Source organism: Tamandua tetradactyla, chromosome 26, assembly GCF_023851605.1.
Source record: "Tamandua tetradactyla isolate mTamTet1 chromosome 26, mTamTet1.pri, whole genome shotgun sequence".
NCBI classification, from domain to species: Eukaryota; Metazoa; Chordata; class Mammalia; order Pilosa; family Myrmecophagidae; genus Tamandua; species Tamandua tetradactyla.
The window spans coordinates 12257183-12273653 of NC_135352.1; the positions used below are offsets into that span (position 1 = coordinate 12257183).

The 16471-nt window shown below is 36.2% G+C and overlaps 1 protein-coding gene across 9 annotated transcripts in view; it reads right to left on the reverse strand.

Annotated features, from left to right (window-relative positions):
* The window catches only part of WRN (WRN RecQ like helicase), a 163303-nt gene that overhangs the window by 59696 nt on the left and 87136 nt on the right, over positions 1-16471 (reverse strand). For all 9 annotated transcript variants that reach the window (XM_077144687.1, XM_077144691.1, XM_077144689.1 and 6 more), the window contains 2 exons: positions 13904-13986; positions 10346-10452 (listed from right to left, as the gene is read on the reverse strand). In XM_077144687.1, coding sequence (XP_077000802.1) covers positions 10346-10452; positions 13904-13986 — 190 coding nt within the window. The remainder of the gene's footprint in view (positions 1-10345; positions 10453-13903; positions 13987-16471) is intronic.

Consider the following 16471-nt stretch of genomic DNA (forward strand, 5'->3'; position numbering starts at 1 on the left):
ACCCAGTAAATGAGGAGTCAAGCAGTAGAAGATGAGGTCAAAGAGAAAATGAGAGACCAGATAGCAATAAGACATTGTAATGATTTTTGCTTTATTCAGAAATGGTACACTACTACAGGTATATGAACAAAAGATATGATTTATATGACATGTTTCAAGAGTACCACTCTGGATGCTATATTAAAATATACGGAAGAAGAAAAGAGTGGAAACAGGAACAAACTAAGGGGCTTTGTAATAGTCCAGGTAGAGAGATGATGGGAAACGGCAGGGATCAACAGAGAAGTGATCACATTCTGCATATATTCTGAAGACGTCACAAAATGTCCTTACTGTTTAAATGTGGGTAGATGTGAAAAAAAGAAGAATTAAAGAAACTTCCAAAGCTCTTTATCTGAGCATCCTGAAGGATGGAGTTGCTATTAAATGAGATAGGGGAAATATGAGGAGCAGGTCTGGGGCAGGGAGAATACCAGGAATTATGTTTGGGATAGGCTAAGTTTCAGATGCCAATTAGGCATCCAAGTACAGATGCTGAGCAGACAGTTGGATATATAAATCTAGAATTCAGGGAGGTAATCTAAGATGGGATGCAAATTTGAGAGCTGTTCACAAGTTATTTAAAATTGTATGATTGTTCATAAAGAAATCATACAACTCAACAACAAAAGAACAAATGACCCAATTATAAAATGGGCTAAAGATATGAACAGGCATCTTTCTGAACAGCAAATACAAATGGCTCAAAAGCACATGCAGAGGTGCTCATTTTCATTAGCTATAAGGAATATGCAGATAAAGACTACAATGAGATACCACCTCACACCTATATGAACGGCTGTTAATGAACAAACAGGAAACTATAAATGCTGAAGAGGATGTGGAGAAATTGGGACACTTATACATTGCTAGTGGGAATGTATAATGGTACAGCTGCTATGGAAGTCAGTTTGGTGGTTCCTTAGGAAACTAAATATCAAGTTGCCCTATGACCCAGCAATAGCACTACTTGGTATATACTCAGAAAAGCTGAAAACAGTGACACAGACATTTGTACACCAATGTTCACAGGAGCATTATTCACAATCACCAAAAGATGGAAACAATCCAAATGCTCATCAACAGATGAGTGGATTAACAAAATGTTGAACATACTTACAATGGAATATTATGCACCAGTAAGAAGAAATGATGTCCTGAAGCACATGACAAAATGGATGACCCTTGAGGACATAATGTTGCGTGAAACAGGCCAGAAAGAAAAGGACAGATACTGTATGACTCTACTTTTATGACCATGGGAAAGGTAAAATCAGAGGCTTATAATATAAAATATAGGAGACTTAAAGATACATAGAAGCTAGAGATGGGTGAACGCTTAACCAATGAGGTTGAACTCCAATGTAAGGGAACAGATAGAAGTGAAGGCAGTTCTCTAGTGGGTCCGTGAGTAATATTACCATATTGAAGGTAAACAAGATTGACCTATGTGTCCCACTGATTAACACTAGCCATACAAATAAGTTCTTGCAAGAACTTCTTCAAAGGTATGATTCGTGTACAAAAAGTGTTTAAGGCATTCAGAGATAAGAATGAATCTCAATCAGGTCAGGATTATGGCAATTCAGAACACAGGGTTAAGGAAGACATTGTCTATATTTTAGATTCACATCTATTCTTTGAGACCTAAGGAAGAAATGTTTATTTTGTCTGGAACCTAAATTTTCTGTAGCACACAATCTAACTCAATCTGCCTGGATAGCTCATTTGAACAATTGAAACACAGGGAGCCCACAATAAGAATGAGGCTTTTAATCCCATATAGCTTAATATAAAGTAATATAAGATACATCCTAGAATATATTAAGCGGATAGTCAAAAAGTATTGGTTGGACTCCCGGACCATGCACTCAAAATAAAAAAAAATACATATATATATATATTGGCAAAGTCCCTTGAGGGATGGGAGAAAGAATATGGATCTATTAAACCTTACCATTAGGGAAGCTCCTGATACTGGTCAAACATTAGGGACACTCAAATTAATGGGCCAAGTCCTTGATCAGGAGGCTTACTCTTGTGACGCTTATATAGGCAGCAAAAAAGCTTAGCCTACCTATAGGTATGTCTCAGAGTTACTTCTGGAGGGCCTCTTTTGTTGCTCAGATGTGGCTTCACTTTCTCTGAGCCCAACTCTGCAAGTGAAATCATTGCCCGCTCCCCTATGTGAGACATGACATCCAGGGATGAAAATCTCCCTTGTGGCATTGGAGATGACTCCCATGGATGAGCTCAGCCCTGGCACCATGGGAGATGACTTCTAGGGATTAGTCTGGCCCTGGCACTGTAGGCTGGCACTGTAGGATCAACAATTTCATCCTTATCAAATGGGGAAAAGAAGTGTAACTAATAAAGTATCGGTTGCTGAGAGAGTTCAAATAGAGCCAAGAGGCTATTCTGGAGGTCACTCTTACACAAGTTAGACATTGCTGCCTATCATAATTTGTCAAACCCCAACCAAAACCATTCCAGCTAATACTAAAGAACACCTAGGGCAATATATAAGATTCCTCAAAGGTCCCATACACTAGGGTAACTTTCCAGAAAACTATAACCTCCAGATGGATCCCTGGACCAGATAAGCCCTAAAACCTAGAGGGCCCAGCCTCTCCAGAATATCAGCTAGTTCCATCTCCCTACCCCATATCACTGACAGGCCCTTCCAACATGTAAATGTTAGAATGGTCACAGCCCAAATACCCCTAAAGAGTGGGACAGAAAGATCAAAGGTGATGATGGAGTTATACAGAGAAAGAAGGGTTTAAAAAACTAATATAATGCTGAATCATTAAATTGATATTTCTTTTAGTCTCCAGTATCTTATAGCATCTAGAAGTAAAAACTGAAAATTGTAGAATTGTAATCTATACCAAACTCTGAAATCGATTCTACAACTAATTGCAGTGCTATGCTTTGAAATGTATTGCTTTTTTTATATACGTTATTTCTCAGAAAAATGTCGATTGTGATGATAAAAAAGTATTTATTCCTTCTAGCCTCCTATATTCTGGAGCAGCTAGAAGGAAAAATCTGAGAGGATGACACTGTAGCCCATGACAAACTCTGGGATCTGTACTGTAACTACTTATTGAAGAGTGCTCTGGAAACTAAAAAAGAAAAAAAAAATCATACAATTGAAATGATGCCCCTGGAAATGGCAAAGTAGGCAGGCCCTAGGGCCTGTCCCTCCACAGAAACAAAAGAAAATCACACAAAACTGACAAAATCAACTTGGCCAGAACTCTGGAAAACTATACCAAGAAAGCAAATGCTAAATCAATACAAAAAAAAACTTAAAAATGGTACAAAACCTCTGTGGTATTTTAATATGCCCTTATCCCACCCTCCTCCCCAGGCCGCCAGTAGTCTTGAAATGGGAGCCCAAATTCCCAGTGTGGGACCCTGTCCCTGGTTCTAGAGGATGCAGGTTAACATCACATGCAAGGAAATGTGTCAGCCTATTCAAGCTTGTGTTTGCATTCACAGCTACTTGAAGGACTGAAGGCAAGACACTTTGTTTCACTTAGTTTAGAACTCATTCAGGGTGGAAAAGTAGTGGCATTATTTGAAAACACTGTAAAGCAAATGAACTACCTATCCATAGTTACCCAGGCAAAGGCTGAGGCACGCAATAGAAAGCTAAAAGCCTGAAACCAAAAACTGAGAAGAAACTGTCTTTGAGAAATTAGGGCATTCAAAAGCACCCATGTGTACAGGGAAATTTAAAAAGCTACATGCATGCCCGAGGAATAATGCATACAAGATGTGGTATCTACATCTACATAGAGTGGAATATTGTGCAGCGGTAGGACAAGTAAGGTCCCAAAGCATATGACAAGATGGATGAAACTTGAGGACAAAATGCTGAGTGAAATAAGCCAGACACAGAAGGATAGATACTACATGATCTCACTAGTATGACTCTGATAAAAGCAAACTCAGAAAGTTACTATATAGATTATGTGAGACTTACAGAGACACAGAAGCTAGACATAGGTGAATGGTTTCCCAATGAGGTTCAACTTGAATGTAAGGAAACAGGTAGAAGTGACTGTGGTTTATTAGTGGGGTAATAAGTAATACTGCCATACTGAAGGTGATATGATTGAAAAGGATTGTATAGAGTCATGAATTCCACCAATTAGCTCTACAATTATAAGTAAGCTCTTCACGAACTACTTCAAAGGTTTAATCTTGTACAAAAGACTCAATAGTAGAGAAGTATAGGGGGAAAACTAATATTCCATATTAGGGCCTTCAGTTAACAGGAAGACATCAACAGCACCACAGCAATATCAGGGGGGCTAATAACTGGGGGGGGAAGGACAAGATATAGGGAAAGGTTTAGATTTGATATTTAGTGAGGCCAGGTTTATTGGTCCTTTGTCTTGGTGGACCAATGAAAACTGTCTAGAATTGACAGTACTGATGATTTACAACTGAGTGAGGACACTGTGAAACATGATTTGTTTTTTTGGACATTATCCATGACGCCCAATGGATGGAGGGAGCTGAAGGGCACAATGACTGAGAAGCAGAATGGTGAACTGTGATATATATATACGATGGAATATTGTGTGATTACAAAAAGGAATGAAGTTGTGAGGTACAGAACAAAAGGAATGAACCTTGGGGACATTGTGCTCTGCAAAATAAGCCAGAAACAAAAGAAAAATTATAGCATGGTCTATTTTAGAAAATACTTATAAGAAAACTGGAGCCTGGATTGTAAGCTCTTATAGCAGTCATACTTCTTCTGGAGTTGTAAGTATATTTCCAGATTCTGAGATGCTGTGCTATATGTATATAAGTGGTATGTCACTGGAATGTTGAATACTTCTGTGACACCTCATATTCAGAGCTGGAATGCTGCAGCTCTGAAAGTCAGCATCACTACATATAGCAATTGTTAAAGTAACAAAAAAGAGGATCAGGTTTCAATTAGAAATAAAAATAAAGTTGGTCTGGTTGGGACTAAGATAAATCAGAATACAAGACAAACGATGATAGGGTACATATTCTAGAGCTTCACCTGTTGTATGAGATCAACAGTAGACAGGTTGTATCTAGAACCTAATTTAATGCAATACACAATCTAAATCAACCTGCCTGGATAGCTCATTTTAACATCCTAAACACATGGAACTCAGAATAGGAATGAGGTCTTATAATTCTATATGGATTAATGTAATAGCCAGACACATCTCAAACTATGGTGGGCTCATGGTATTCCTATGAAAATGGGCCAAACCCTTGATTTTGAGGATTACCCATTCGAAATTCATTTCTGTAGCAAAGAAGATAAGACTACTTATGATTACCTGAGGGTTGCTTTCCGGAAGTCTCTTTGGTTGCACAGATGTGACCTACCTCTCTCTAAGTCCAACTCTGCAAGGAAAATTATTGCTCTTCCCAATACATAGGAAAGGACATCAAGGGGTGAAGGTCTCTGTGAAAGCATAGGACATGACTCCTGGTGGTGGGACTGGCCCTGGCACAGTGGGATAGACAATGACTTCTGGACAAAAACGGGGAAAAGCAACATAAAGAAGTAGGGTATCAGTGGCTGGGGTAGTTCCAAGTGAAGCCAAGCGGCTATTATGGAGGCTACTCTTATGCAAGCTTCAGCTAGATATTGCTAATTGTCATAGTTGGCCATACCCCAACTAGTATCATTCCTGTTAATCCTAATAAAGAACACATAGGGCTCCGAGACTCTACAAAAGTTTCATGTACTAAATTTACTTTCCTGAAACTTAAAATCTTCACAGTGTTCTGGATAAGTCCTGAAACCTGGAGGGGCCACGCTCTCCAAGAATATTAACCAATTCCATCCTCCTATCCTATATGGTCGATATCCCTGTTCAACAAGAAAAAGTTAGAATGGACAGAGCCCAAAGACCACTAAGACTGGGAGCATAATCAAAGGACAAGGAGGAGTTGTAAAGAGAAAACAGCATTTAACAGATGAGTATGACTGCTGAATCACTGTACTGATGTTTCTTTGGCCTCCTGTGTCTTGGAGCAGCTAGATGGTAACACCTAAAGTTATGGAATGGTAACCCATAACAAACTTTGAAATTTCTGTAACTACTTGCTAAAATGTTGCATTTTGAAATAGGGCAAGAAGGTGGTATAGAACAAATGCTGGGAGAACATCAGCGAATGGACACCAAGCATAGACCCTGTCTGGACAAACTGGACCAGATGAGACCCCACACAGAACTGTAAGTTCCCCAAGCAGCGGGGGCTGGCTCCCTTCACCCATGGGCATGGCAGGCTTGCTCCCCAAGGGGAAAGGAAACATTTTACCAGTAGCAAGGGCTTAGCTCAACCAAGCTTGAATTGCGAAATTAATTAACAAATGCTGACTACTGAAAACAGGCCCCCAGCACAGATAAACTTGAAATAAGTATGAAAGGAACTAGGAGTTTTTGCCCTGGCAGAAAGGGGGCAGGGATGACAGAAAAAAAAAAAGGCTTTTTGAGTTGGATAGCACAAAATACTAGAAAAGGGCTGGACCCCAAGAAAAGGGGGCATAAAGAGTCAAGAAATGTAGAGTCACTTACCAACTCAAGCTCTTGACTGACATACCTGAGGAGTGGGGTCTCCCTCTGAAAAGGCTTTTTAATTTTTTTGTTTACTCCTTAAATAGCTCATTAGATAGAACTGAAAGCACTCTCAAGCTCCAGCACTGCCCCAGGCTAGGATGGAATTAAGCTTGTCTGAGAGACAAAGTAACTAGTCAGATGAAAGGGGTTAATTCCCTAAAAGGTGTATCTTCCCCAAGAAAAGGGAGGTAGGGCCCAGCTCAAGTGGCATCTCTCCTTTAAGGAATTCAGGCCCAGGGAGTGGAAAAGAGAAGCAGTAAAGCCATCCTACTATCTCAACTCTGTCTCAAACATGCCCCTGGCAGGGAGAGTCTGCTGAAATTAAAGGCAGCGCGTCACTTTAAGCTGGTGGGAAGCCACAGGCAGACCAGCACCACGTGCTGGCCAAAACAGGAAAAGCACAGACTCTACAGGCTCCACGGGAATTTCTGACAAACTGCTGGGTCTCACCCTCAGGGAAAACTGATACTGGCTACACTTTCCTCCTGTGACACAGGCCTGTCTGGTCTGAGAAAATATGACAGGGTCTATATCTGAGGATATTATTAAAAGGGGGAGGGGGGCTTCCATATAGGCAGGGCAGGAAACAAAAAAGCAAGAAGTGAAAAATCCTGATCAGTTAGACAGAACCTACACTAGAGGTCTAGAAAAAGCTGAACTGAATGTCAAAGAACAGACAGAGAGCAAAGCCATCCAGCAAGACAGTCCTACATAAAAGGGTGAAAACAACCTCCAGAATAAAATAATTAAGGAAATCAAATGCCTAGATACCAACAAGAAATAATGAGTCATACCAGGCCCAGTCAAAGGAAAAAACTAAAACTTCAAATGAGATACAGGAATTGAAACAACTAATTCAGGATGTTTGACAGAGATGGTAAATCTCATAAAAAATCAAATCAGCATATTGAGAGAGGATATAAAGAAGACATGGGGTGAACAAAAAGAAGAACTCAAAAGACTGAAAAAACAAATCACAGAACTTATGGGAATGAAAGAAACAATAGAAGAGATGAAAAGACAATGGAAATCTACAACAATAGACTTAAAGAAGCAAAAAAAGGGATAAGTGAACTAAAGGACTGGACATCTGAAATCTGACACACAAAAGAAAATATAGAGAAATGAATGGAAAAATATGAACAAGGTCACAAGACACTGAATGACAACATGAAGTTCACAAATATACTGCTCTGTGGGTATCCCAGAAGGAGAAGAGAAGAGAAAAGGAGGAGAAAGGTCAATGGAGGAAATAAGCACTGAAAATTTCCCAACTCTCAGGAAGGGACATTACAATTACAGATCCAAGAATACAGCATGCCCCAATCAGAATGGATCCAAACAGACACACTCCAAGACACTTACTAATCAGATTGTTAAATGTCAACGACTAAGTGAGAATTTTGAAAGCAGCAAGGAAAAAAGCCATCCATCAGATACCAGGAAAGTTCAATAAGACTCTAACTGTGGGTTTCTCAGCAGAAACCATGGAGGCAAGAAGACTGTGGTATGATATATTTAAGATTCTAAAAGAGGAAACTGACAACCAAGAATTCTATATGCAGCAAAATTCTATACCTTCAAAACTGAGGGGGAAATTAAAACATTTTCAGACACACAATCACTGAGAGAATTTATGACTAAGAGATCGGCTCTGCAAGAAATAGTAAAGGGAGCACTAAAGGCAGATATGAAAAGGCAGGAGAGAGGTCTGAAGAAAAGCATAGAAATGAAGACTATCAATAAAGGTAAAAAGAGAAAAAACATTTAGATATGACATATAAAATCCAAAAAACAAAAGGGTAGAAGAAAGTAATAACATTAAACGTTAATGGATTAAACCCCTCAATGAAAATACATAGACTGGCAGAATGGATTTAAACACAAGAGACAGCATCTATATGCTGTCTACAGGAGATTCATTTTAGACCCAAGGACAAAAATAGGTTGAAAGTGAACGGCTGAAAAAAGATATTTCATGCAAACAGCAATCAGAAAAGAGCAGAAGTAGCTACACTAATGTCCAACAAATTAGACTTCAAATGTAAAACAATTAAAAGAGACAAAGATAGACACTATGTATTAATGAAAGGAACAATTCAATAAGAAGACATAACAATCATAAATACTTATGCACCATGCCAGAGTGCTCTAAAATACATGAGGCAAACACTGACAACACTGAAAGGAGAAGTAGACATCTCTACCATAACAGCTGGAGACTTCAATTTCCTGCTCTCATCAACAGACAGAACATCTAGACAGAGGATCAATAAGGAAAGAGATTTTGTATAAAAAAATAAATGAACTAGGCTTCACAGACCACTAAACTCCACAACAGCAGGAAACACAATTTTCTCAAGTGCTCATGGATCATTCTCATGGACAGAGAAGCTATAATAGAGAAGACAGGATTTAACAAATGAGTATGACTACTAAGTCATTATATTGATATTTCTTTTTAGTCTCCAGTATCTTAGAGCAGCTAGAAGGAAATACCTGAAGTTGTGGAACTGTAACCCACACTATACTCTAGCATTTGTTCTAAAACTGCTTGTTAAAATGTACTTTGAAATATAGTACTTTTTTGTATATATATTCCGCAATAAAAAGTACTTTTTTTTAGAAAACAGATATTACCGCTGGGGAACCTTGGTGAAAGGTACACAGAATCTCCCTGTACCTTTTTTCTACAATTTTCTGTACCTCTATACTCAGATCAAAATAAAAAGCGTATTATGAGGGCGGGCCGCGGTGGCTCAGCGGGCAAAGTGCTTGCCTGCTATGCCGGAGGACCTCGGTTCGATTCCCGGCCCCAGCCCATGTAACAAAAACGGAGAAACAGAATACAATAAAACAAGAAAATGTTTAAAAATGTTTCCCTTTCTTCCTTCCTTCCTTCCTTCTATCCTTCCTTCCTTCTCTCTGTCTTTCCTTTAAAAAAAAAAAAAAAAAAAAAAAAAAAAAAAAAAAAAAGCGTATTATGAGTTTTCAAGACATTCATGAAAAATAGCCTATTGACATAGCGTGTTCATGTAAAATTTCGATATTCTTTATAATTAGGGAAAAAAGTAGAACTCTTAATACTAAAAGTTTTCTGAAAATATCATTAGAATATTTCAATTTTTAGATTTTCAGTACAATGCAAGAAGGGGCAACCAGCTTTCATAGCATCCTAGAGTAGAGAGTATATGGGTAAGATCGCGGAGAAGGCATGAGATCGTGGTTCTTTAGCAGGGATAGAAAGCCACAGTCCAGCACACAGGCCAAATCTGGCCCACAGCCTATTTTGCTACAGTCAAGTTGTTAGGAATGGTTTTTTACATTTTTAAAGGATTGTATAAAACAAAGCAAAGAAAATATGCAAAAGAGATCATACATACCTGCACAGCCTTAAATATTTATTTTCTAGGCTTTTACAGAAAAATTTTGCCAACCTCCCTTTCTCTACAATATTCCTCATTTATTATATTACAGGCCTGCCTTAGAGGGAAGTCAAGGATAGAATTAATAAAAAAAAACAAAATACAGAACAGAAAAAAAACCCTGATCCTATTTATGCCCTCCATTTGCCCTGTCATGGACAAGTCTTCAGCTTTTTGGCCATTCCCCAATCCTGGACCCTCCCCTTAGTAAGAATGTCATTTCAAGATATCAAACTTGGCCAAGCTTACCAGTGGGAGCGCTGCCTTTAGGGAGCCCAAAGTCCTAAATGAATTTCTAAAATCATGCCCCCACTCAGAAATACAGTGAGCCTCATCCACAGCGATAAGTGTGATACCTATAATAAAGAAAACACATAAGTGGGAAAATAAAAGTTCAAAAAAAAGAATAAATGCATGTAAATCAATATCAATTTTTTCAATCAAAATAGATAAACATAACAGAAAGGAGAATAAACCAAATAAAATGTTTGGTGCATATAAAAATATAAGCATAAGTAACATCAGATAACACCAAAAATCCATTACTGGAAATAGGGAGAGATGAGACACATGGGTGAAAATTATGAGGCTAAAGAAGGAAATATTTGTACATTAATTTAAACAGGATATTTATTGGATTTGAACTTTCATCATTATTCCTCTGAGAAATGTATTGCTTATTAATACTTTGTCCTCAAAATTATAACTTATGAGTCACCTGCCATAACAATGTTCTTAAAATAGAGCTGACCTATTTGTTGTTGATAAAACCTTCAATTTTATTTCATGGATTGGCTATCAGAAGAGAAAGAGTCAGCACATCTCTAGATTAAGTATATAATTGTCCATCATTGATCAGAAATCATATTGCAGAAAGACCTGCTGAAATGCCAATACTAGAAGACAGGATGGCATCCACAATTTCTAATGTAAAATAGTAAGGGAAGAATTAAATCTTACCATGTACAAAGTAGTTAAGAAAGAATATTAATTTGTTCTTTCTTCCTCCACTCTCCCCTCCACTCTGCCCCACTGCCCCCTACACACACACATAGCAACCTAATCTACAGTGTGTAATAATGCAATTCACAAAAGGGCTTTATTTATTTATTTACTCATTCACTTATTTATTTTATTAATATACATTAATATATCTTCAGATATTTCAGAGTAACGACAGTAGAGCTTTTGCCCTCAATTACCAAATTAATATCTAAGACAAAATTTTTTCTCCTTCAGCAGGGATGATCATTTCTTGAGAATTATCTGAGTATCAATAATTCTCTGCCACTAGCAGGGTGAATAAAAATGTGCTCTGGAGTCAGACTGCCTGGATACAGGCTATTTGTATCCACCACTGCCTATCTGTAAAACATTATACAAGTTACCTAAGTTTTCCAAGGCTGTTTCCTCACAAGTACATTGTGGATAATAATAGCACCTAACATTTTCTAGCTACTCTGGCACAGAAAAGGGCTCGCTAAAAAAATACTACTACCATTATTTTGGTTACTAAATGCCCACTAAGATCCCAAACTTTTCTAGGATAAAAAGGTAAAATAAAATGTATGACTTTAAGGCGCTCACAATTCTAAAAGAGGAAGCAGACATGCAAATAAATAATTACAATTCAGTGAGATTACCAACTATAAAAGAGTCCTAAGAGAGCATAGAACAGGAAACAAGCAAAAAAAAAAAAACCCAATAACTACTAAATAGAAGCAAAGAGGGCTGATCAGCATCAAAAGTCTCCTGTTACTACCGAGTGGCTGGGAAACAATTCAATGTTACCACAACACCATTTTTGGTTTTAGAAAATAAATCTCACAGATATTAAACAGCTGAAACAAAGATGAATTCCTATTATTTTAAAATCCTCCTTTACTTTAAAAGCCTATTACAGGTTTGGCAAACTGCCTTTTAATGGAGCTAAACTTTGTTCCTCTCAATAAGTTTAGACAAGATTTGCCAACATTCACTTTAAACATGCAAGTCAAGTGTCTGTCCAGGCTCTACCTGCACTTCATTGTGCCAGACCTGTCATTCGAGCTTTATTTCCAAATTTAAAATAAAGCTGGTTGGTTTTAAGGAGTCTCCATAGAAAATTCTATTTGTTGTTTCTGTTATAAACCTAAAGAGCTTTTCAATAATTTAACATTTACCATAAAAATGATAAATCTGATTAGCTAAATGCCAAACTATTATACAAACAGCATTCTGAGTATATTTATTTTTGCAAGCATTTTCAATTTCCTGCAAATAAAAGCCAAAGGAAAATATTACAAAAATAATTTTCATTTAATTTATCCCAGTTGTTCAACACTGAGAATCTACTAAAAAGAACAATTTTCATCCATCATGTATAAAAACTATGCTCTAATAATTACAGTATCTATAATATATCATAAAAATAAAAATAGAGAATTATAACTATAATACCTCATAAAAGGATCTAAGTTAATATTTTAGGTAAATACCCATTTAATTCTATCACAGAAAAAAAGCAAATACTAAAACAGAAAAAAAACATACCCTAACTATGGACACAAACACTAGCTTTTTAAATAAAACTATGAAACTATGATATAAGGTATTTATCTTTAATCCATACTGAAACATTCACAAGAATTTCATACAACCTGATGGGGAACATACCAAATTTTTCTATTACAGGCAAAAATATAATATGCCAATAAGGAAATTTAACAGCTGATGGGTAAACTCTTTATAGTATTAAATCAATGTTAATTTCTGCTCTCATTCATTTGTTGGTGTTTAACAAAGATACAAATTTGTTTTCATATATAGCTAGAATATTTGTTAAATACTTTCCAGGAGTTATGGGCAAGTAACATTAAATGAGGTGGTACAATGTTGAAAACTTAACCTATCCAGAATTATTTTAATGCATAATTATACAAAGAGATCATCTTTTGGAAAAACTCAGACTGGTTAGTTTAACTGAATGATTGGAATATAGGCATTTGCAACAGAAGCCATGATTGCAGCTCCTGGATAGCTTAGCCTAAACATCAAGAAGCAAAAAGCAAACAAAAAATTTTTTAGTACCAAAAAAAGAGGGGGGGGTCACCTTTTGAACAATACTACATTTACATTTTCTAGAAAGTAAATGCTTACTAAGTTTTTTTTTTTAATTAACCTATTCACGTGACAACTAATTGAAGGTACTATTTGCTTCCAACCTTTACTGTACATCGGAATCACCTGTGAAAGCTACACATGACAGGGTCCCATGTTGAATCTGTTAAGTCATACTTTCAAGGTTTGGAGGCTAGTTACCTGCATTATTCTAAAGGTTCAAGGAGAATTCTCAGGAATAGCAAAGGTAGGAACCATTACATTGATTTAATTCAGATTCAGAATTTGAAAATAAGGTAAATTATAATTTCATAGAAGCTCGTAGTCAATATTCCTTCAACAATATATTTAAGTGTCTACTATGTGTCAGGCACTGTGCTAGGAAAACACGATTTAAAAAAAAAAAATAGTACTTTTCCCTCAAAAAGTTTAAAGCCTAGCAGAAGAAAACAGATTTATAAAGAGGCAATTACATAAATTACAATACAATAGTCTAATTTCTATAGCAGAAGGAATTATAGGGTACTGAAGAAGAGAGACACCAACTAGGAAAGTCAGAGATTACCAGGGGGAGATAACATTTGAGATAAATTTTAAAAGAAACTGGGGGGGAAGAAAAAACAAAAACCTAGTATCCATCCATATGTTGAAACTTAAAAGATAACTCAATCCCACACATATTTATAAAGATCCTACTTTATGACTTACCAATATTAGCCTCAAGCTGCTGGAGTAAGTCCAAGTTACCCGAACAGAATTCTGGAGTTATGTATACAATTCGATATTTGCCTCTGTAAACACAACAAAAAAGAAACAGGAAAGGAAACATATTACAAATAAAGAAAATAATCAACTCAGTGAATTACAATCTGAAATCACAATATTTGATAAATTTTTAAATAAACATTACGCCACTTACTAAGAATTAGATGTATATGTGTGTACATATTCAAATATATTAAGTTTTTTTGGTTTATTCTCTAATGAAACAAAATAAGAAGCAACAATGCCTTGGGAATATTCAGCACTAAGATGACATGAGATACCAGGTTCTGATTTCCCACAGTCTAGCCCCAAAATTAACATGCTTGAATTAAACAATCAAGTCTCTAGTAAACTCTTTATAGTACTGTCACTCCATCCTCATAATACCCTCCTTCTCTAAGTACAACCCACTATCCCCACCCCCATCTCCTACAATTAAACCCACAGCAGCCATGTCTAGTCTATGTATTCTGTTCTCCTGCTTATAACTTACTGGACCGGAGAAACACACTGTATCAAAGGCAGCCAAAGTTTCTGTCCTGAAATCAGGAGGTCAGACCAAGAAATAAACTGTCTATACAAGTGACAAAAAGAGTTGCAGAGCAATTATCTTGTTTTGTGACTAGAAAAGTAGAGAATACTTATCTCTTCAGAAAAGAATAAGGAAGACATAGACAGGCTATAGACAAAAACAAAGTCCTATTGTATTTGTATTTTCAATACTCCATTCCAATTTCTTTCTGAGAACTGGTTAACTTCTTTTCAATGGGAAACACAAAACATTCCTTTATCTTTAATATAAAATTCGATACTTGCTTTAACTGGCTTGAGTGGATTCCTATTCTGGGCAGAGAGAATCCTAATTAAGACAGTGTTTATAACAAAGGGTAAGTCTATGGCAAAGAATACAGAGAGTACCCTTTCCATTCTACCAAATGAAGACACAGATCAAGTTAAATAAAATGAAACTTAATTTTCTATATTAAAAGACTTTACCATATTTAATCCATTTATTCAATAAATATTTGAATATCTACTATGTGCTAAGCATTATGCTTTCACTAGGAATTAATTATTAACAAAACAGATATGTCTTTACCTTCATGAAATTAATATAGTACTCTACTTAACATAGGAAGCAGCATAATAATAAACTGTGATGTCAGACTACCAGGTTTATAAATCAGTTCTACTTCTTACAAGCTAAATGATCTTAGGCAAGCTATTTAACTTAGGTATGCCTCATTTATTCAGTGTAAAACATGATAAAAAGTTATAAAGATGACTAATCATTTATATTTCTAGTTTCAAGGCAACCATAGTCAAAATCTCAGCAGGTATTCTGGTTGAAAGATGATTTTTAAATGCTTATGGAAATACAAAGGACCTAGAATAGCCAAAACAATTTGAAAGGAAAGAACAAAACTGTAGGATTTGCACTATCAGATTTCAAGACTTACAAAGCCATATTAATCAAGATGTCAATCAAAATAGATACTAGATCAACAGAACAGAATAGAGGCCAGAAACAGACAGACATATGTGGTCAATTTATTTCTGACAGTGGTGTAAAGACAATTCAATGGAAGAAATAAAGTGTTTTCAACAAATGGAGCTAGAACAACTGGATGTGTGGAAAAACAAAATAAACTGCAATCAATACTCATACAATATGCAAAGTTTACTCAAAATGAATCATAAATCTAAATGTAAAACTTAAAAGTATAAAACTGCTAGGAGAATATGTAAAAGAACCTTTGTGACCCTGGGTTTAGGCGAAGATTTCTTAGATTTACAACCAAAACATGATTCACAAAAGAACAAACTCACAAATTGGGCATTATCAAACTGAAAAACTAATGTTCTTCAAAGAACTGTTAAGAGAATTAAAAGAGAAGCCTAGGACTAAGAGAAAACATATGTAACTTGTATACAGAACATACAAAGAACTATTAAACTCAGTAACACCTACAACTCAACAACAAAAAGACAAACAACCCAATTTAAAAATAGGCAAAGACTTGAAAAGACATTTTTCCAAAGACAAAAATGGCCAATGAGAACATGAAAATATGCTCAACCACAATGAGATATCTCTTCACACTCATTAGGATGCCTTTTATTAAAAAAAAAAAAGGAAAATAAGAAGTGTTGGCAAGCATGTGGAAAAACTAGAATCCTTATACACTGTTGATAAGAATGCAAAATGGCAAAACTTCTGAGGAAAACAATTTGGGGGTTCCTCAAAAAAGTTAAACATAGAATTACCATATATCCCAGCAATTCCACTTCTAAGTGGAATATACGCAAAAGAATTGGAAATAGGGATTTGAACAGATACCTGTATCAGTGTTCATAGTGGCATTATTCACAATAACTAAAAGGTGGAAACAATTCAACTGATGAATGGATGAACAAAAAAATATGGTATATACATACAATGATACATCAATCAGTTATAAAAAGGAATGAAGTTCTGATACATGCTACAACATGGATAAACCTTGCAAA